Raw genomic sequence first — 15,383 nt, forward strand, 5'->3', positions numbered from 1 at the left:
TGTGTGTGTGTGTGTGAGATTCTTTGGGGGCAGCAGCCTGAGGCTCTGTCATAACACCCGAGGATCAAAGCTGAGTGGGGTGCAGAGAATCACCCCAGCAGCACCGAAACCTGACTCTCTATCTCCCTCTCCCCCTCTCCTCCACACTGAGGAGGCTTTCATTCAAAATTCTGACTGTAGCCACTAAGACCATAAGGACCAGGTACCAGGGGCAAATGCCCACACACACACACACACACACACACACACAAACACACACACACTCATAATCAGTGATTTCACTCACTTGCTCCATCTCTCCTACTCTCTCTCGCTCTCTCTCTCCTTCTCTCCCTCTCTCTCTCTCTCTCTCTCTATCTCTCTCTCTCCCCCTCCTATTTTCCACCTTCTTTTAGACTAGCTAACCTATATCTGCTATTGAATAACACTTTATTTGTATAGGTACCATCCCGATTTCTTTATTCTGCACTGGGTTTTGCCTTAGGCCATCAGTTCTTATATTGGTGCGTTGCTGCAAACTTTTAGAACTTTACTCCATTCAGAAAACCTGTGGCAGTTTCCCTTTATCATTGTAAATTTAGTTGTTGGAAAACTATCTTTAAAGAATAAACCATAACTTCAACTTCTACCTTATGCTTGTACTACACCGGCCAAATATTAGATACAATACTGTGGGAGGAAACCTGAGCTCCCGGAGGAAACCCACGCAGACACAGGGAGAACACACCAAACTCCCCACACCTGGAGTGGGACTGGATCCTGGAGCTGTGTGACTGCGACACTAACTGCTAAAACATTCATTTTTTCATTCATTCACACACTGGAGGGGGCGCCAGTCCCTTACAGGGCGACACACACACACACACACACCTACGGACACTTTTGAGTAGACAATTTACTTACCCTGCTTTTTTATTATTACATTCAGATATTTGGAGCCCCCTAGTGGACCCAGCTTGAAATTCAGACTATTCTCAATCAAACTTCCTGCTGTGTGAGTGTATAGTTTGCTAGTAACACTGGAAGGAGCTGGGAGTTCGCTTTATCACAGTCACAATGTTTTATTTTAATTTCTGGACAAATTAAAAGTACCCAAAGATTTACCTTTAATTACTGAAACTCAGTTGTAAGTGTTGCATTTAGATCTAGGCCTTAATTCTACAGCTAGAGTAATACAGAGGTCAGTGGACATTTTCCTGTGCTTTACCTGTGTGCACACACATGCAGCTGGGCGTTGTAACAGTGCCGTCTCAGTGGTGGTACTCCAGCGTGGGGAAACAGGGTCTTCTCGTGCTTTCAGCAAAACGAACAGCCCTCTCTCTCCCCACCCAACACATCAAACACTAAAGAGCCAATCTGGCCCTGCTGAGAGACACTCACACAGGCTCCATATCCTCTTCTCATCACTTATTCTGTTACAAAAAGCAACACAATCACACGCCTATTGTCGGAGAATGAAATATGTAGCCTGCATGGAGCATTTCTAATGGAAGTGATCAAATAGGAGATGATTTGAATATATGAATAAATAATGAAAAGGCAAAAGATCTGATTCTTTGTAAGATCGAACGACTTTATTCACACTGTCACTGTGACATTCAAAGCTGTGCTGGATTAATTTTTAATAAAAGAGATAAATCTCTGCTGGAGCAGTACTTTTTTATGTGCATATTTGCTGTTACTTTCTTACTGTTTGCATTTGTTTCTTTCTTTTTGTGTGAACCTTTTAAATCTTTACACTTTTCAACTACAGGAAAGACAATAAAACAGTGTTTATTATAAGAGCCTGTATACCATGAATATTTCACTAGTCTGCCTACTACTGTTAAAGGGACCACATCTATTTATGACATTTGTGTGGTTTATGTAGCAAAAGAAGGCTTAGTACAATTTTATATGGTTTTAAAAATTTAAGTGAGCACTTTATATCACTGCACCTTTAAGACATTCAAGAAGCTGTACTCATACGGGCCAAAATTGAGTGTGTGTATCTGTGTCTGTGTCTGTGTAGCTATGTCCTCAGTACTGGCCCGAGAACGGTGTACATCGGCACGGCCCTCTACAGGTGGAGTTTGTGTCTGCTGATCTTGAGGAGGACATCATCAGCAGGATATTCCGCATTTACAACGCTGCTCGGGTGGGCTTTATGTACACACACACACACACATGCTTGGCTTGAATGTCCACCTCATCTCACCTTCTGTAAGCTTATTATAGTGTCATGTCAACTGCCATGACGTCATGAGGACCTGCACACAATTTATACACTGACCTGCTTTCAACCAATCACAGTACAACCTGCTGATTTCTTTAACTCACTCGACCAATCACAACACAGCCTGATGTGTTTAACTCACTCGACCAATCACAACACAGCCTGATGTGTTTAACTCACTCGACCAATCAAAGCACAGCCTGATGTGTTTATCTCATTCGACCAATCACAACACAGCCTGATGTGGTTATCTCACTCGACCAATCACAGCACAGCCTGATGTGTTTATTTCACTCGACCAATCACAACACAGCCTGATGTGTTTATCTCACTCGACCAATCACAACACAGCCTGATGTGGTTATCTCACTCGACCAATCACAGCACAGCCTGATGTGTTTATCTCACTCGACCAATCACAACACAGCCTGATGTGGTTATCTCATTCGACCAATCACAACACAGCCTGATGTGTTTATTTCACTCGACCAATCACAACACAGCCTGATGTGTTTATCTCACTCGACCAATCACAACACAGCCTGATGTGGTTATCTCATTCGACCAATCACAACACAGCCTGATGTGTTTATTTCACTCGACCAATCACAACACAGCCTGATGTGTTTATCTCACTCGACCAATCACAGCACAGCCTGATGTGTTTATTTCACTCGACCAATCACAACACAGCCTGATGTGTTTATTTCACTCGACCAATCACAATACAGCCTGATGTGTTTAACTCACTTGACCAATCAAAGCACAGCCTGATGTGTTTATCTCATTCGACCAATCACAGCACAGCCTGATGTGTTTATTTCACTCGACCAATCACAACACAGCCTGATGTGTTTATCTCACTCGACCAATCGCAGCACAGCCTGATGTGGTTATCTCACTCGACCAATCACAACACAGCCTGATGTGTTTATCTCACTTGACCAATCACAGTACAGCCTGATGTGTTTATTTCACTCGACCAATCACAGCACAGCCTGATGTGTTTATCTCACTTGACCAATCACAGTACAGCCTGATGTGTTTATCTCACTCAACCAATCACAGCACAGACTAATGATTTATTTAACTCACTCGACCAATCACAGCACAGCCTGATGTGTTTATCTCACTTGACCAATCACAGCACAGCCTGATGTGTTTATCTCACTCGATCAATCACAGCACAGCCTGATGTGTTTATCTGACTCGACCAATCACAACACAGCCTGATGATTTATTTAACTCACTCCACAAATCCCAAGAACTTTCTCACTTAAATAATGGAATTTAATTTAAATACTTAACAAAAAATAAACACGGTGTTTGTTATGAAAAGTTGACACAACACAATCAGCTGTTTGTGTTTTTTAAATTAATCAGAAATGGTGATAATAGTTTTAATTTGATCAGCATTTTTTTGGCTCTTGATTTGCCTTCCTCGGTGCTGATGGCTGTCTTTGTGTGTTTTCCAGCCTCAGGACGGTTATCGTATGGTGCAGCAGTTCCAGTTTCTCGGCTGGCCGATGTACAGAGACACACCAGTGTCTAAACGCTCCTTCCTCAAACTCATTCACCAGGTGGACAAATGGCAGGAGGAGTACGATGGAGGAGAGGGACGCACTGTGGTGCACTGTCTGTGAGTCAGAGATGTGTTCACATATTAATACAGGTCACTGGAGCATCTATCAGCCAGGGACCTGACGTCACAGTTTGAATCGTCTTGGTCTAAATTAATAGGTTACAGCTCTATTATTATTAAACAAATAATAATCAATGTCTAAACATGAATGGCTAAAATGTAAATAGTAGATTCCCTTCCACACAAACACACTGGAGCAGAACTGAAGCTAAAAACTAACTCCATCCGTATTTACTTAAGCACATAAACTTGAGTAAACGCAGCTAGTTACTACCCTCCTCTGGAAATAAAGCACTGTTTGTAGACACTGTGTACACACACCATTCTTCTTTCTTTCCCCTCGCTTATACAAATCAGCCCCATCCGGCAGTCTCCTCTGAGCATATCCAATCAGCCTTTCTGTTCTCAGGCCTCCAACAGCATGAAAACAGATCAATAATCATTAGAGCATTAATTAGTAAATTCATTCGTCAGAGAGGACAGAAAGCTGGGGATTTGTGCTGGAAAGCGGCTCTTTTTCCTTCTTCACTTCTCTTAAGAGAAACATCTCCCTCTAGTGGCGGAACACACTCACAGGTCGTTCAGCTCTGTCTGGGTCTCTGTTTGTGTTCCCTGAGATAACTCTTCAAAGATTTGACAGTTGTTTTTGAGTTTAATGATCATTGTAACCTATTTGTCACATACTCTGTTGGTGAAAAAAGAGAAATTTATCAGGAGAAAAAATCTAAACACTGAATATTTGAATTTATTGGAGAGGGATTTTACAAAGTCATTTTGGCCTGTTTCTATTGGACCATTCTTTATAAAGAACAGCAAGACTGAAGATTTTTTGTGATGATGTATTGTGTGATGTATTCGAATGCTGATCTGTGTGTGTATGCCGGTGTGTGTCAGGAATGGAGGTGGACGCAGTGGAACATTCTGTGCTATTAGCATCGTGAGTGAGATGTTGCGACACCAGCGCTCTGTGGATGTGTTTCATGCCGTCAAAACACTGAGGAACAACAAACCCAACATGGTGGACCTTCTGGTAAATCACTCACACACCTTCACGAACAAAGCAAATTACTCAGTACTTGTCTCTGTTTAGAAAATACGTTTAGAGAACACACCACACTCCTCACAGTCACCCGGAGGAAACCCACACAGACACAGAGAGAACACACCACACTCCTCACAGACAGTCACCCGGAGGAAACCCACACAAACACAGAGAGAACACACCACACTCCTCGCAGACAGTCACCCGGAGGAAACCCACACAAACACAGAGAGAACACACCACACTCCTCACAGACAGTCACCCGGAGGAAACCCACACAGACACAGGGAGAACACACCACACTCCTCACAGACAGTCACCCGGAGGAAACCCACGCAGACACAGTGAGAACACACCACACTCCTCACAGACAGTCACCCGGAGGAAACCCACACAGACACAGGGAGAACACACCACACTCCTCATAGACAGTCACCCGGAAGAAACCCACGCAGACACGGGGAGAACACACCACACTCCTCACAGACAGTCACCCGGAGGAAACCCACGCAGACACAGGGAGAACACACCACACTCACACAGGGAGAACACACCACACAGACAGTCACCCGGAGTGGGAATCGAACTCACAACCTCCAGGTCCCTGCCACCCAAAATCACACAGTCACAGCATATTTTTACATTAAAATATTATAATGATCCTCACTGATATCGCCCTATATACACTCATACGTATTGCTCATCAACATCTCAGTCATGGTTTTAGAAGTGGAAAAATCTACTAAAACAACACTGTTTTTACATTTCTAACTGAGTTAGAAAGTATTCGTTGGAAAGAAAAGTATCAGAGCATTAACTACCCACTAACGCTTTTGTGCCTGTCTTCTCTCTGTTCCAGGACCAGTACAAGTTTTGTTATGAAGTGGCTTTGGAGTATCTTAACTCAGGCTAGCTGTGCTAGCCCTCTAAACACTCGGACAACTTTGGGATATTTGGACCCAGTGGACGCTCGGTGCGCGTTCGGCACAAATCCAGTGCGTGTGTTTGCGCATGTACAGTCTGCTTGTATAGTTCAACAGAGGTTCATTTATCCAACTGGGCTTTTTCAACTTCTGCAAGAGCACAATGTAACGTCTCAGATTTCCTCCGTCCTCTGTACTCTAACTGAAGTGTGTATTCTAAGTGAAGACGCTGCCGTTTGCCTCACTCTTTAGTTCGGGCCCGACGCCCTGAAGCCACACGTCTGTATCGCGCAAGACATTCTGTGTACGTCCTCGTAGTGTTCTCCATTTCTTTCTGATCTTCGCTGAAACACGTGGCTGGACACTATTGGGCAAGAATAGAATCTAAATGTTACTTTGATGTGCAAGTCAGTCTTAATATGGTCATGTACAAAGAGTTCATGGAAGCCCTGTGTGGTGAGGTGAGGATTACGTGCTGGAGTCAGATTTCCACCTGATATTTTCTCTGATTCTTTTTCATTCTTCGTGGACCATTACAGTGCGGTGAATATTTAAACCATGGCACGTGGTCCAGTGAACGTCGTCCTTGATAAAAATGAATTCAGATCTTTACAATCGCTCACTCAGACCTGAGTACTGTACCCTGTAAATTCCTATCAGGGAACTGTGTAAATAACGAGAACTCAGACTCTCTCTGAAATCTTTTATTTTCAAATATTTGAACTAAATTATTTGCAAAGAATGACATTCTATTTTCTAACAGAGTAAATATTTCAAAACGATACATCACTAATGGTTTCAGATCACTCAATCATATAACGATCTCAGACCATGTGCCTCCTTTGCTGTTATGTTTGAATTAGTAAAATATTGCAGCCTTTGTGCCTAATGACTCTAACAATGATGGTGAAGCTCGGTGATTTATAAACGGAATTCAACCTTACAGCGACTAACCCTTTTAAATAACTGCCTTTTAAATGCTACAAATATAAACTCCGTCACGGTTTTAGTCTCAGTGCCAGTTGTGTGTGTTTGGAAACATTGATTTATTAAAGCCACCTACTGAGGTTTTACAGTTTCACTCATCATCGTTAGAGGGCAGTGTTTAGTCGGTGAAACAGCCATTTTAGGTCCGCATTAAAGTGACTCTACTGTGAGCCATTTTTATGGTTTTATTTAAAGTAGATTATCTCTAAAGTGATTAAAAACAAAGAGGAGATATTTATAGATATATGATAATTATTTAAAATAATAATAGGAAAATACATGTGCAAATTTGACTCTAAACACACTTTTCTCCTCCCTGCCTCTTGGCTTTCAGAAAGCGTCGACATTACAGACATTTTTGCATATTTTTGCGCCATGTTCAAAGAATCCAAAGCTTTTTTTTTTTTTTTTAACTTTGTTTTTGATATTGTTTGTTGTTTATACTGTAAATATGACCAGTCTAGTGTATTATTTATTCGCGCTGTGTATTTCTGTTGTGAAACACAGTGACAATCGTGTACTGGGTTCATCGGTCGAATCACCCAGAATGTATTGTCAGCTTTGGTTCATCTTGTTTGAAGAAATATTGTACATGTTCAAATATATACTGTATGTATCATAGCAAAAAAGGCCTTGATGTTTATTATATTATTGCAAAACAAAACAAACATGCCAAGCTCTGTTCCAGTGTCGTTACCGAACTCATTTAAAGCCGGTACCACATTAGAATAAGAATGCAGTTGTAAAGGTCTATACATTATTTGCAGATTGTTAATAAATTGTTTACTAATAGGTTGTAAACACATTAAAAGTCATTAAAAATCATTTATAAATCATGGATAAAAGGGCAACAGAGACCTGCTGTTTGCCAAATAGTGAACCCACATCCGTCTACACTGTTAAACCTCAGATTCTCTGGATACGGGCGTTGCTTTGTCTTCTCCATCAGTCGACATTAACCCTGTCAGCTTTAGCACATGTTTGTTAATACATTTAACCATTTAACCACCGATAGAATGTCTTTTTAGATGTTGATAATCTGGGGCATCTATGTGGTGTATTAGACAAAAAAGAGGTCACTGTGTTACAAATGATTATTAATCATTTAAGGTGTTTACAAGCTATTTAATAACCATGTAATACATATTTTTGAACCATATATAAACCTTTATAAGTGTAGTCTTATTTTAAAGTGGTATCTTAAAGTCTACAAATCCAGTGTTAAATTTATGCACCTGTCTCAATTTCACCCCCAACCCACTGCTTTTACACCCTCTGTCCATTTATTTCTGTCACACTCTTTTATGAGCAGAACACAAGAGTTTGGCTTGTTTGTTTTTGCTGTGTTGGGACCGGAGCGGGTTTCGAAGGCCGGTGCAAGGCTTAAATGTCAACACTGCAGTACACTTAAGTTCACTTAATACATTTGTGTCCTAATTGATTTTTGACCTATTTCCAAACCTCACATCCTTCAGCTTAAATGTGCTATTTGTGTTACTGTGCCTTTAAGACTGATATGTAGATGACCCCTCCTCTGACTGGCTGCCTCATTTAAAATGAAGCCCTGCTCTTGACTGAAGGCAGATATTTGTGTATGTTTGTGTTTTGTGACATCACAAATACAACAAATCCAAAATAGGTTGCTTCTGAAGTGCGATGTTCATCACAGACTTTTACAACTTTACACCTAACACATCAACTTTTCACTTCTTCAGGACACAAAGTGTCGTTAAAGCAAAGCGCAACAGCACCCCCTTGTGGACCAGTCTCTAAATGTAAGAAGTACATGAGAAACAGCTCCCTGTGGGGTGTAATTCCTAAACATGAGCGAGGGTGTATAAATAGCTGTTTACACATATGACCTCCGTTGCCCTTACACACATGGGCTCACTCACACATGCACCGGGGGGGGGGGGTGAAAGGAAGTAATGGGTGCTTTAAACAAGGTGAGTGAACTGGACCCACATATTTTCTTCTGCTTAAAAAGGGCTCAGGCAGTAAAATGTTAAGATAAAACATTAGTAATTAGCAGTAATAGTTTATTTCTTTCAAAAGCAGCGACTGATCAACTCCTCCCTAAGGTGCTGTTTACACTGAGTTTCTGAAAATGTCAAATTTCTTGAAGGAAATAGATCTTTAATCTCCAAAGACCTGTATGTGACACAGTTCCTCACTTTCTCTTAACACTGTAATTACTGAATATTTCATAGCAGTCACTGAATAATTAATTGCAAAATGAATAACTGGATAATGAGCCTGCAGTTGAAAAGGGTAGAAAAGTGAAATGGGGCAGTTTCCCAGACCTGGGGCTTAAGTCTAGACTAAAAGGAATGTTTACTGTTACTTTAAACTGGTGCTGCCATTCAGCTTCAGGTCTGAGAAGCTTGTCCCAAGGCCCGGTTTCCTGGTAGGTTTAAAACTAAGCTACATTTTGGGCCACACCGCATTGTGATTTGAATGATTTGACTCCAAACTTGGGAAACTGGCGCTAAGTCGAGTAAATGACCTTCTGTTGGCTCCTCTCTCTGGGCAGAAACTCAGGGCTGGGCTGTGTTCAGTACGAAGGGTCGTATCTCTCGGAGTTACAAGAGTCAAACACACAGCACAGTTTGATGGGACCTTTGGGATACCGAGCACACTCCTCCTTCTTGCCACACCTCCAGAAGCGCTTATCTGAGGAGGAAAAAACACCTATTTTCACAAGTCCCCAGTGTCCTCACAGTTTACTTTAAAGTTTCGTAATAAACCACAGTCTTTAACTCCAGGAAGATCATTTATAACATGCTTGTACACAGACTATATTAACAGAGTCAACGTTGAAAACTAATGTGCTTTAGGCAAGCGTTATTCAGAGGCATGGAGTGTTTATCAATCATTAATATAATTATGTAATTAATGTAAACTACACCACATCACTTTTAAAATCATTTCACCTTTTGTGAGTAATAATGTACCTGTACAGACTTTTTATTTCCAGTCTATTCCTGGATAATTCCGTGTTACTTACAGGGAAATCCTTGCTGCTGACCCATGATGCATATGTCGAGGTCAGGAGAACAGGTCATTGGGTTCCTGCAGTTTCTGGAAGTACAGCATCTGAGAGAGGAACCTGCCACACAAGTGGGATTGAGAGGTTCAGAGCAAATGGAGCTAAGATACTAAGATATTTTCATTTCAGTGCTTAGCTATGCCACTGGTTTTCTTAGTATGTGTCATTCAGACAACAACAACAACAACAAAAAAGATCTAGCCCTAAAAGTAGATCTAAATGTTTAATTATATAAAAAATAATTAATAAAAAAAACATTGCTAATTTTCTGCAAATCACTGACCTGATAGAATTACACCTGGAGACTCTGTCTGTAAGGGATTTAATCTCTTCTGCTGTGTCTCTATTCAGCATGAAATGCCCATTTAAACTACTTTAAATATAGTCAGTGCTTATGTGCACTTAAAAAACCAAGCCTTCATATGTAATTACAAACAGAATTCGCTCATTTTTAATGCATCCTTAAAAATGGATTCAGCACAGTGTCGGTAATAGCTTCTGTGACTAACAACAAAAGTGGAACCAAATGTTTTAAAGGGTTCTTTAGAGATCAATCTACGAGTGCTATAAAGCCTTCATCATGTTGTGAAGCAGTGGAGCTGTGTTCTCTGGGTGAAAGAGCACTGTCCAGTGCCTTTGTGAAGAGTTTGAGCGGAGTTTGTAATCCAGTCTGACCTCAGTAATCTTTTCTGAATGCAATCCAATTCTCACAGAAATACGGCACTAAAGAGAGGAACTAACTCCTCACCTTAACCTCCTTAATCCTGTATTTAAAGAACTGTTGGATGAGCAGGTGTCCACAAATTAATGGCCATGTTGTTTACACGTTTATTATATATAGATTTACAGCTCTGGAATAGCAACAAAAAAAAAGAGTTTAATCTCACCTATGGAGAACAGTAGAGCAACAAGAAGAACCAACAACAGCACTCTCATTCTTCTGATTTCAGAGAAAAACTGGAAATGGAAATGTGAAGACCATTATTTGACCTACTTTATTAAATACAGTTCACTTTGGAACTAGATTAAAAACAATGAACGCAAAGAGTCAAGGCCGAATAGTGATGTGACTGTTAATAATTAAAGTACGACAAAGTGAAGGCTTACCCTTTGTTGTCTGGGTCTGTTTAGTCCTCTTTCTCATCTAAACTTTCACTGGCTTTAAATGCTGATCATTTATTTACACTGTAATGTTTCTGTGTCTGAATGTTCTGTAATGGAGGAGATTACAGTCTGACCTTGATTTACGTCAGGAACATGGACTGGAGGAAAGTAACAAAACTGAGAGCCGAAAAACCGCAATGGCTTTAATTACATTAACTATTAACATACAAACCCTTACAAAATCACTGGATGTCCATCCAACCTTTTTTTTACTTCATGGCAAATACACAAATTACAAAACAATTACCATACACTGGCTTCTTAAACAATTATTCACTGGGGGTCAGTTATTTCAGTTAATTTGATCATTTTCCAGACTAAGAAAACTATTTAAGACGTTAAGTTAATTTTATTTATGTTAATGTTTAAAAAAAGCCCCATGAAAATAAAGCTCCAATTGTCCATTTCTGTGTGTTGTGGAACTGAAATGAGACAGAGGAAGGATTGTGCCAGAGGTCAACGTAACACAACTTTGCGACAACTTCCGGTGAGGACTAAACCAGTGAAGGTCTCTGACGTTTGCCGAGGACTCTACTAAAGTGACTAGGCGTCCTCTTTTACCCGGACATGTCCTCTTTTTTAGACTTAAAAAATGTCCGGGCGGAATTTCACAAACGTCCGGGATTTTGTTTTTCTAGAGCTTACATAGAACTTCGAGAAGTTTCGTTCACAAACTAGTCCCGCCCTCCCCTACTCCGATTGGTTCGCTTGAGTGAGAAGGGGGCGTGGTGAAGTAGCCTAAAATCTTCTGATTGGACGGTCTGACTGTAGAGCTACCGTTATTCATCGATAAACTTCTCTGTAAACATTTAATTGGTCAGTCTGCACGTCAGTAGTCCTTGTTTACGCCAGGCAAAGCTCATGTACCCACCCTCATCTCGAGCAGCAGTGCCAGTGGTCGGCAACCCGCGGCTCTGATCCCTCTGATGCGGCCCAGCTTTTGAAAATAATTAATGAGTATTTAATTAAAATGTATTTTATTTTGGTTCGTTCGTTTTCAAAATGTAATTCTATGACGATTATGGCGATATTGTAACACCTAAAATATTTTAATATTTAAAATATTTTTGTCTCTCTTAATACACGTCACAACTTCCAATGTGCGACACCCGCCAGTGTGCGGTTTCTTGAGCTTTTTGACCGCTGACTGATATTTGTTTACTGCCAGTGGATAATTTAAGTTCGGCGTTGTTTTCCATTACTACAAGGACTCAAATAGACATTGAGTATTTTATTTAACCGTCAACACAACGTCTTTTTTTTCGGAGTTAAAAATATTTTGTTGCATGCAGAAATGTTATTTCATTTTCTTTGCAGTCGTTCATTGATTTTATAAATGTCACACAGTATAGTTTGTTTATACACAGCACAAAGGCAAAAAAAACCCTGTTATGCGCAGTGTTATTTCATTTAAAATTTCAAAAGGGTTTTGTGGCTCCCAGTGTTTTCTTTACTGTGTGAAACGGGTCCAAACGGCTCTTTGAGTGGTAAAGGTTGCCGACCCCTGAACTGTGCCGAAACGTAAATGTAAGTTCTCTGATGAATTAAAAAAGAAATTCCCATGTTTTGTGCAGCAAATAAATGTGTAAAGGACCTAAAAGTCACCCTAACTCTACAAAATTATAGAGAGAAACACAAGAAAAACAGACAGCAAGTGGGTAATGTTTTGCTTTAATTTCTATCTTCTGCAAATAGTGACACAATTTAACATTAAGAAAGGTCTTTTACTTTTTGATGCACTAAAAACCCCGTCACAAATATCAACTTTAATCTTCTAAAATGTGCGACGAAAACTCAAATATTAGCGCGTTATTGCTCGAGGAGCATGTTCTGAACAGGTTTAACGCTAAATGACACATCCAGACCACTAGGTGTCAGTAGAACATCTTTCAGGAGGAAGAAGAACATTTGGAGAAATGAGACTAAAATTGACTCGTTTTTCTTGGCATTAAATATTCAATTAAGAAATGACTTTCAGTGAAAATGTTGAGAAACATTATATATTTTTTTACTTGTAATCACTTTTCCCTCATTATTCAGAAAGTGCCTGGTGTGTGATGGGACCGAAGATTCTGAGATTGCAGAGATTTGTCTGACAGCAGTTGACACTGATGTAAGGATTTTTCTGAAGAAGGAGGCACTCAGACAGACTGATGCATCTCTGGAAACCATTATCTGGGGAGATTCAAAAAGATCATAGTATCATTTCACCTTCTTTATCCTGGTGAGTAATACAGTCACTGCAGTTCTGCATTTTGAACACTAATGCACTTTCCTAATTGTGAAGGCCTTATTTAAAAGCAGGAAGACGTCTGAACCCTTCACGTGGGGCTGAAAGATCCTTATTGGTCATTTTTGTATTTAGTTTACAATATGAAAGAGTTATATTTTCAAACCCCAAGAGCTGCAGCTTCCTGCAGTGACCTTCGGAGATGATCTGTTCAAATCCATAATAAAGAGCTGCTGAAATATTAAAGGAAAAGTATATTGTAATTCTAAAGTTTGTGTGGACTGAGACACGTACAGGGTGAGATGGTGAATCTGGCAGAGATACAGGCCTTTTTACCAGGGGCACATGTTTCCTTGGTTGTAGAACTTCCTGCTCCAGAAGCTGCAATGCAGTTGTAACACTGCAGTGAAAGTCCTGCAGAACAATTAACGAACATGTGTTGAGTAACATGAGTCGCTGAAGGTGGGAAAATGACCTCACAAGAAAACTAAACTAAACCCCTGGAAATATGGACATACTTGGTGTTTCGTCATTCCTACATTAATTAGGGAAATAGTCTAATATAGAAAAAAAGTCCAGTCAAGCAGAGCACATTCCATTCAAGACATAACTTTAAACGTCACTCACCCTTAGCAACAAACAGGACAAAAACCAGCGTCACAAGCAAGGCCTTCATTATTCTGTAACAACAGGAACTTTAATATCAGCTGCTAAATAAATCTACTGTTCACAGATCAACAGCTAAATAAAAACATGTCATTCACAGACAGACAGTCAGTGTGAGTAACGAAGGCTCAGTTCTGAATTCCTGTGCAGAGGAAAAGCCCTGTTCACATCACATTTGGTGGATTTTTTGATAAATGAAACACATCCTCTACAGGAAACATATATAAATATGTCTTAATATATCTATAAAATGTATTAATTCCATAACTGTGGCTGATGGTGTGGTAGGTTGTGAGAACTCACCTCTGAAATGCAGCAGCACAGAATACAGTTGTTCAGAATAAGACTTTTTATACCTTTTCTCTGTCTAAATGTAGGACACTTGTTACTTAGCCCTCATTCACAGGGTTTGTTCTTTGTTTGACGTTGTTTATCGTTCTCTCCGGTATTAACATTGATGCTGTTTTTCTTATACTGGATTTTTTCATGCACTGATACAGAATATGTTGCTTTTGTTCTCCTTTATAAAGAAAGCTATTGTGTGTGCTGAGGTATAGCCCTCTTCCTATGAAACCACTGTCTCCGTTTCACTTTTTCTCAGCCTTTGGCAGTTCCTGTAGGAAGCGCAGTATGGATGAACTAACCCCTTAAAGTTTTATGTTTAATTTTGGTGGTATCATTTTATTTCTTTTAACAGCAGCCAAGCACTGGTGACACTTACAGTCATCGGTTCAAGAGGTCGACCCAGATTTAATTTGTGGAAACATGCTTTGAAGTGTTCGTATGATAATGTCACATTAACAAGATGCACTTCCAGCATGAATCTGTAGTAAACAGGAGACATTACTCTGAAGTGACAGAGCACACACACACACACACACACACACTATTGTTCAGTAACAGTACATTACTTAAGTGAGGCACGTAGATTATCATCAGCTGCTGAAAGCTCTGTTTGTTTTCGATAGCTGGGAATTCCCAGAACACTGTGTTGGAATGATAAGCTGTACACTCTGCCGGGAAGATCTGTATTTGAGTTAGGAGCAGGAAATTTTGCTGATTTCCTTGAGACTCTTCAGATTGCTAGTCTGTCTAATTACCAGTTTATTAGAAATGGGTTCCCTCTATCAACACCTGTTTTTTTTTTTCAGAAACATCTACAGTGTAGGTGCTTTTTCCAGGGTTTGGACACTTGATATTTCCCCTAACTATGAAAATACACAGCCTGGCAATGATGGGGACTGTATCTGATCCACTCGAATCAGCGCAACGCACACTAACAGGCCGCCACCGCTGAAGAAAACCAGCTCACTGGTGGCTGCTGTTGTTTTTAACCCTGTGTCCACTTACTGCCCACCTTGACAGAAACTACTGCCTTGTTGGTGTGATTTGGTGGACACTACAAGCACTCAATCAGAATTTGGTGCTGTGTTTCCTTACTTTCTCTTTAGATTTTTTGCAGAAG

At 40.3% G+C, this 15,383-nt stretch overlaps 1 protein-coding gene and 1 pseudogene across 1 annotated transcript; one reads left to right on the forward strand and one right to left on the reverse strand.

The window, feature by feature from the left end:
* Window positions 1-5,895, forward strand: part of LOC136679682 (receptor-type tyrosine-protein phosphatase mu-like) — a 252,906-nt pseudogene extending 247,011 nt beyond the window's left edge.
* A 2,828-nt stretch (window positions 5,896-8,723) lies between these two features.
* On the reverse strand, window positions 8,724-11,090 carry LOC136679684 (CD59 glycoprotein-like). The gene is made up of 4 exons (XM_066658341.1): window positions 10,966-11,090; window positions 10,746-10,815; window positions 9,817-9,918; window positions 8,724-9,482 (listed from the first exon to the last, which is right to left on the reverse strand). The coding sequence occupies exons 2-4, from the start codon at window positions 10,792-10,794 to the stop codon at window positions 9,364-9,366; spliced, it is 270 nt and encodes an 89-aa protein (XP_066514438.1). The 5' UTR covers window positions 10,795-10,815; window positions 10,966-11,090; the 3' UTR covers window positions 8,724-9,363.
* Between the last annotated feature and the right edge of the window lie 4,293 nt (window positions 11,091-15,383).

Source organism: Hoplias malabaricus, chromosome Y, assembly GCF_029633855.1.
Source record: "Hoplias malabaricus isolate fHopMal1 chromosome Y, fHopMal1.hap1, whole genome shotgun sequence".
Taxonomy (NCBI): domain Eukaryota; kingdom Metazoa; phylum Chordata; class Actinopteri; order Characiformes; family Erythrinidae; genus Hoplias; species Hoplias malabaricus.

Coding starts and splice junctions, on each gene's coding strand:
- LOC136679684 (XM_066658341.1), bottom strand. CDS start 10,794: ATGAGAGTGCTGTTGTTGGTTCTTCTTGTTGCTCTACTGTTCTCCATA. Junction 9,919..10,745: donor TGCTCTACTGTTCTCCATAG/GTGAGATTAAAC, acceptor CTTGTGTGGCAG/GTTCCTCTCTCAGATGCTGT. Junction 9,483..9,816: donor TCAGCAGCAAGGATTTCCCT/GTAAGTAACACG, acceptor TTTCCTCCTCAG/ATAAGCGCTTCTGGAGGTGT.